Source organism: Pinus tabuliformis, chromosome J (assembly GCF_031772625.1).
Source record: "Pinus tabuliformis cultivar Carrire ecotype Pingquan chromosome J, CPIR1, whole genome shotgun sequence".
NCBI classification, from domain to species: Eukaryota; Viridiplantae; Streptophyta; class Pinopsida; order Pinales; family Pinaceae; genus Pinus; species Pinus tabuliformis.
The window spans coordinates 1,562,422,381-1,562,429,233 of record NC_142295.1 but is presented as its reverse complement, the minus strand read 5'-3'; the positions used below and the strand labels follow the sequence as shown (position 1 = coordinate 1,562,429,233).

Here is a 6,853-nt window from a genome sequence, read left to right as displayed (position 1 = left end):
AAAGAAAGCTCTCTCCCCAAAAAAAATTGCTTTCAAACATTGACATCCATTATGATTCAATAACTATTCACGACTTAATAAAATGAAATGTAAAACTGATCGATTCAAATTACAACATTTCCTTAGTAATCATCATCAGTCATAGAAGATCTTCATTTTCTCACTACCAGATACTTGATGCAAACCATGCATTATTACCAAAAAGAAACATGACGTTGCAACAAGAGCGGCAGACATTACAGTGATAAAGAAAAACGAAATTGAACATAGTACACAAATAATCACACAGATGATATTATTACTTCAAAATTACATTGAGATTCAATAGTGTTGTCAGATCCAACTTATTCTAAACTTGGATAACTTGGATATGGATTTTGAGAAACCTAAACTCAGCCCACTGTGAGCATTATCTCCAATATCACAGAATCCATAATTTCCAAACCAAACATAGGTAGTAAAATAACGTGAAAAACATTGAAAAGCTTGTTATACAGAACTCAGCTATTCCACACACTTCAGCCGTTGCTATAGCCAACAGCATACAAATCACTAAAAATAACTATAAACCTCGGGCTCAGACACGAGTCATATTATTGAAAGAAATCATTTAGGGAAAAGGAAAAAGGAGAGGCTACTTATATAATGCCAGTATGCCGACGATGGTCTGCACAATGGAGAGCAACAGTAGAGCAATTCCTCCCAACAGACCTAGAGTTTTCCACGGAGAAGAGAAATACTCCCTCACAAGGTCAGCCACTTGGACCCTTAGTAGTGGTCATGAACTTTTTTGGTCAGTTGATCGAAGGCACCTTCGAGATTGATAGTGACTCCCTTGCATAGACCGTTGAAGAGCTTGGCAACTTCTGCGTCGCTCCCGAGGTGGTTTGTAATGATTTTCCTTTTTCTGAGCAAAGCCACGTCTTCTTCGGAGTCGATTAACTGGTCCATTAAACCCACGTAACACGCAACATAATTGATTTCAGATGGTTTGCACATCTCAAAAGCAATTAGGTTACGGAATAGGATCTCCGTGGAGTCATCGACAGTGATGCGAGGAAGGTAAATTGTGTTCCTCGACCCGTCAAATTTAATATTTGCGATGCCTCCCTCGCATTGCTCTAATTTGATACCAGCATTTTCTAATTCTATTGCGGGATGGATATGATCATATGGGCCGGAATCTTTATCCCGGTTGCAGATTCTACCCTTGCTGTCTTCCTTTGCATTGTCTTTTGCGCTCTCTTCGTCTTGGCCGGGGATCTTCATATAGTCGTTCTGGGCATGCTCTCCATTATGGGAATGTGCGATGTCACCATGGAGCATATCATCGCCATTATCGGAATGTGGAGAAATAATGAACATGCGCAAGGCATGCTCTCCATTATGGGAATGTGCGATGTCACCATGGAGCATATCATCGCCATTAACGAAATGGGGAGAAATAATGAATATGCGCAACCAACCAAGAAGATGATGATGTGGTTGTGGTTGAGGCCAGGACCATCGCTTCTTTGCTGGCAGTTTACTTTCGAAAGGGTAGAACACGCGCAAGAACGATTCATGCATCATATCGAAAAGCTTGTTCTCTGCATCACTATCCGTGGAGCTGCACTGCAATTTTAGTAGCTTTAGGAGAACGATGATCGGGATTTGATTCTCGAGCTTCAACATGTCGTTCAGTATATCCCTTCCAGTATAAAGAATCTTCTTTTTCAAAAAGAGGTTCATAGCAGTTACCATCTTCTGGTAATGTGTTGTCACTCAGAGTACTCAATATTTCTAGAATAAAACAACCATCCAAAGTTAGCATGTCAACCAGGTCCTTTTCATTCCAATTGATTTTTTCTTCATAGTTGTCCCTGATTTTTTTCTGCACATTCATGATCTTCTCTGTTGCTGCACGAGAGAAGAAACCCATATTATTTGGATCATTGCCAAGGTGCATAATATCATTGAACCTGATCGTCATCCTTTTCAGGGCTCTTTCTTTGTGACTCTGCATTGAACGAATCTTTTTAGTTTCTCGACGATGTGGACCCAACGACACTCTTGTGGGAACATATGCTTCCCTTTTTGCCCTGTCCGACATGAGGATGTCAGGAACTCTATATATGGATACAACTCGGAAGTGATTCTCTTCAACTGTAACGCTACACTCTCCTTGCGGTTCTTTCACCTTACGTGATTCCATCGGTTGCGTCTGTTGCGACATCTGTCCATCGTCACTCTTGAGGTGGGAGTAGGATGCAGCTATTTTATGAGGGCTGGAGTTAACCAGTCATATATTGGGTATTTAATGCCTTCAGAGCAGCACTCAACTTAGCTTGATAACACGGGAGAGGGCAAATATTATTTAATGCCGAATTTGCCCGCTCCCATGTTATCGCGTTAAGTTGAGTGCTGCTCTGAAAGCATTAAATACCCAATATATAACTGGTTATCTCTTTCCTTTTATAAAAACAATTAGCAGAACAACAGAAGAAGATGACAGCGTGTAACGCTTCAACATATGGTTACACACTACACATGGTTACACACTACACAAGCGACTCCTCTTTATCATTGCCAATCAGCTACTACAGCAGCTAAGTACAACTCACGGGCTACAGGAATTAACTACTAGTCTACATATTCATGACAACTAATTTTCATTCTAAATTGCAACAACTATTCTTCTCGTACCATTTAGAGAAGGTACAGGATAAATAGTGTAATAATTAACTGGTTAATGTGGTTGTCATATATAAGTTTTGGTTGCTGATTATTGTTGCCTTATAAAGAGATATTATTTTTGTGGTCGATTATTGTTGCGTTATATTTAAAGATGGGATGTCGAAATTTGTTTTTTTAATAATATAACATAGTTAATTGCTTAGGTAAAGTATGTCTATCATAAAAACTTAAGTCACAGTTATCACTCTTTTGTATAACGATTCCAATGCCCAAGTTCTACTTATATTTAATTTATGTAGGTTAATATTACTTTTGGAAAAACTAAAAATACATATTTGTGCAATTTTAAAATTGGAATTTTTGAAGTGTAGACTAAACCCACACAAGCATTAATCAACAAATACCTAGTTTAGAGTTCTTTGGTTTATGTGAATAATACCATAGTTTAGAGTTCTTTGGTTTATATATTCACATAATTTTCTATTTGACTTTCGCTAAAGGTGATTTGTTGAATAGTGATGATTGCTTAAATTATTTTATCAGCAAAATCAAAAGCTACACTAATTCATTTATGTAGTGGTAAAATGTATGTATGTATGTTTGTTTATTTGTTTTTATATATGTATTTTTTGTTTAAATTTCTTTTTTTAAGCTTCCGCATGTGATTTTCATTAATAAAAAAGATTATTACATTGATAACAGTTACGTTGTCTTGACCAAAAGATTCACCGAGGAGACCAGTGTACAAAAAACCATTAAAATTTCAATGTACACAGTAAGATATTAGATTTAACTATGCAAAGCCTTAACCGGGTATACAAAAAAGCCATTAAAATTTCAAACTAGATAGTAAGATATTAGACTTAACCATCGAGAGAGAATACTTAACATGACAGTAAGATACTAGACTTAACATGATAGTAAGATACTAGACTTAACCATGTGTCTTACATAAAAGGAGATGTGATCGCTGGAACAAAAGAAAGACCGTAGAAGGTCTAGAGAAAGAACCACAGTAATACAAAAAACCATACCACCATGCGAAACATCCATACTAGAATTATAATTGAAGAATCCATTAAAAACTTTAGTCTATAACTAGAAAGTGGGGCGATGAGTTCGCTTGTGGAGAGATGGCTACTAGAGGTGAAGCATTCATTGGTGGGCCATTGATGATAACAGGGGTGTCATTCTCTTTTATTGATTTGGTCTTCGAATTGGAGACTACAAAGTTTTCCACCCTTGCTAATTTGGTCCCAAGGTCATCAAGGTTGAATCAGATGTTATGAAGAATCCTTTTAATATCTTCCTATCCTGCAAACAATTTTTAGTTGTCTACCTGTTTGTTCCGAAGAACCATGCGAAGCAGATTCTACATTTGCTAATGTGATGTTATGGAATGTAGAAAACGAAGTCGGCGCTTCCTCCTGGATCCGGGATCCATTTGAGGCGGTCTCCAACAACCTATGAATGTGAAAAATAAGACCCTTCACCAAATTCTTTCGATTCTAGGAGGAGAAATTCCTTCCTTCTGGAGGAATGGAGTCAAAATAATTCACCACAAACTCCAAACCAAAGAATTGCCGACATGAGGAAGAGGAACTTTTCATTCATCCTCTGCGACTTGGCATTTTTTTTCTAAGGAGCCATAAGAGGAGAGAGACAATAGTAAGACACCGTAGAGAAATGACGATACAACAAATGCAAACCAGGGAACGGATTGACATTAATAAGCCATGAAATGAACCCCACTATCCATATATCATCTAAAAATATGTAAGGAGGTGTGTGGAAAATTGACCACCCAGATGTCCACCCTAGTTGAAACAAGAAATCACCCTAAGAACTCGACACCTCCCCAAGCTCTATGAGAAAATCCACTAGAACTTGAGAAAAACACACAGAAGGCAAGACTAATTGACTTGAGCGTATTAGATTGGGAGGTTAAATCACCCTATTAAAACCAAACAGAAAATGAACCTCGGTACTTTACCCAACACATCGAGACTGGTCAATTAAAGGATATCCCTGATAGGTTTGAGCCTTGAAATGATGAGGTTGGAAAAATTGCCACCAATTCAAAGGATGGCTTGTTCCTATACTATGGAAGAAGAGAACGAAATACATTTACCCTCCCAAAAATATTTGGAACAAGAAAAAGAAGCCCAAGAGATAGTGAATGTGACAGTGACATAAAACATAAGAATCAGATGAGAACAATAAGGAAATAACTAGGTTAATATTATTTTTGGAAAAACTAAAAATACATACTTGTGCATTTTAAAAAGTTGGAAAATTTGAAGTGTAGACTAAACCCACACAAGCATTCACTACAACAAAACCAGCGATTAGCGTCCCTTTTTACTTCTTTTTTTACATCTAGAGCCCATTTTTGGTGCTATTTGCATCCATTTAACAAATATGGTGCAAAACTTGACACAAAATTTGCATCAAGTTTTGCACCAAATCTTACACCAAGTTTAGCACCAGGTATTGCAATAGGTTTTGCACCAAATTTTATGCCAAGTTTTGTGTCATCCTTTACACCAGGTTTTGTTCCAGGTTTTGCATCAAGTTTGGCACCTAATTTTGTTTGACATACTTTTGCATCCTCATTTGCATCCACTTTTTGCACCTACACTTGCATCAACTTTTGCATCGACTTTTGCTAACTTTTTTTAAATCATTTTTTGCATCCATTTTTTCATCCATTTGTGCATCCCTTTTGCGCCAAGTTTTACATCGAGTTTTGTGTCTAGTTTTGCATAAAATTTTGCATCTACTTTTGTTGCATCCACTTTTCCCTCTTGTTTGGCATCCATATTTACATCCTCTTTTGCATCTATTATTGTACCCACTATTGCATCTAATATTTTTGTGCCACAATTAGCGCCTAGTTTGGCACCTCCTTTTGCACCCACTTTTGATTATAATTTTGCATCCACGTTTGCATCCTCATTTGCGTCTAGGTTTTCATCAACTACTACATCTATTTTTGCATCCCTTTTTGTATCCAATTTTGGACCGGGATTTGCATCGGGTTTTGTGTCTCGTTTTGCATCTACTTTTGCATCGACTTCTATTGCATCCACTTTTGCACACAATTTTGCATCCACTGTTGCACCCATTTTAAAATTTCACTTTTTGCATCCCTTTTTACATCTTCATTTGCATCATACTTTGATTCTCTTTTTGCATCTATCATTACATCCACTTTTGTTATGCCACAATTTGCACCATGTTTTGCACTCACTGTTGTATCCACGTTTGCTTCCAATTTTGCAACCATGTTCACATCCTCTTTTGCATCAAATATTGCATCTATTTTTGCATCCAATTTTATGTCAGGTTTATGCATTGGGTTTTGCATCTCGTTTTGTATCTACTTTTGCATATACTTACATTATATCCATTTTTTGCATCCAATTTTGTTTTGCCTGTTGCATCAATGTTTGCTTCCACTTTTATATCCATTTTTGCATCTTATTTTGCATATTTTTTGTCTATTGTTACATCCACTTTTGTTGCACCATATCTTGCGCCTACCATTGCAACCACATTTGCTTCCACGTTTGCATCCCCTATTGCATCCACTTTTGTTTCATCCATTTTTGCATATACTTTTGTTTCCGTTGTTGCATCCGCATTTGTTTCACCACAATTTGTGCCAAGTTTTACACATACCATTGGACCCATGTTTGCTTCCACTTTTGCCTTCATGTTTGCATCCAAGTTTGCATTGACAACTGCATCTACTTTTGCATCCACTTTTGTGTCAGGTTTTTCATGTTGTTGTGCATCTACTTATGTTGTATCCACTTTTCATCCAATTTACTTCTATTGTTGCCCCCATTTTATGTTCGCTTTTGCATCCCTTTTCCAACACTCATCATATTTTCTGCATTGATGATATTCCTTATGGCATTGACAAATATGAACAATTGATGACAATGTCAATAATATTGACAATGATGAAAATGAAGATGATGGCGATGACATGAATTGTGATTATGATGATAAAGACGATAGTGGTTACAATGACAATGATGATGATGGCAATGATTATGATGATGACGATGCTAATGACGTTGGCCGAATCTTCCCATTTTAGATGTTGTCATTGTCATAATCATAAAATTCTTTGGTGTCATGATCATCATTTTCATCTAGGTCATAA

General features: G+C 37.0%; 1 protein-coding gene across 1 annotated transcript; it reads right to left on the bottom strand.

Annotated features, from left to right (window-relative positions):
• Window positions 1-768: 768 nt before the first annotated feature.
• Window positions 769-1,743, bottom strand: LOC149233463 (uncharacterized). The gene has a single exon (XM_089382203.1). It carries the CDS (start codon window positions 1,741-1,743, stop codon window positions 769-771), a length of 975 nt encoding a protein of 324 aa, XP_089238329.1.
• Between the last annotated feature and the right edge of the window lie 5,110 nt (window positions 1,744-6,853).

Bases quoted from the DNA above. Each gene is read 5' to 3' on its own strand.
- LOC149233463 (XM_089382203.1), bottom strand. From the start codon at position 1,743: ATGGTAACTGCTATGAACCTCTTTTTGAAAAAGAAGATTCTTTATACT.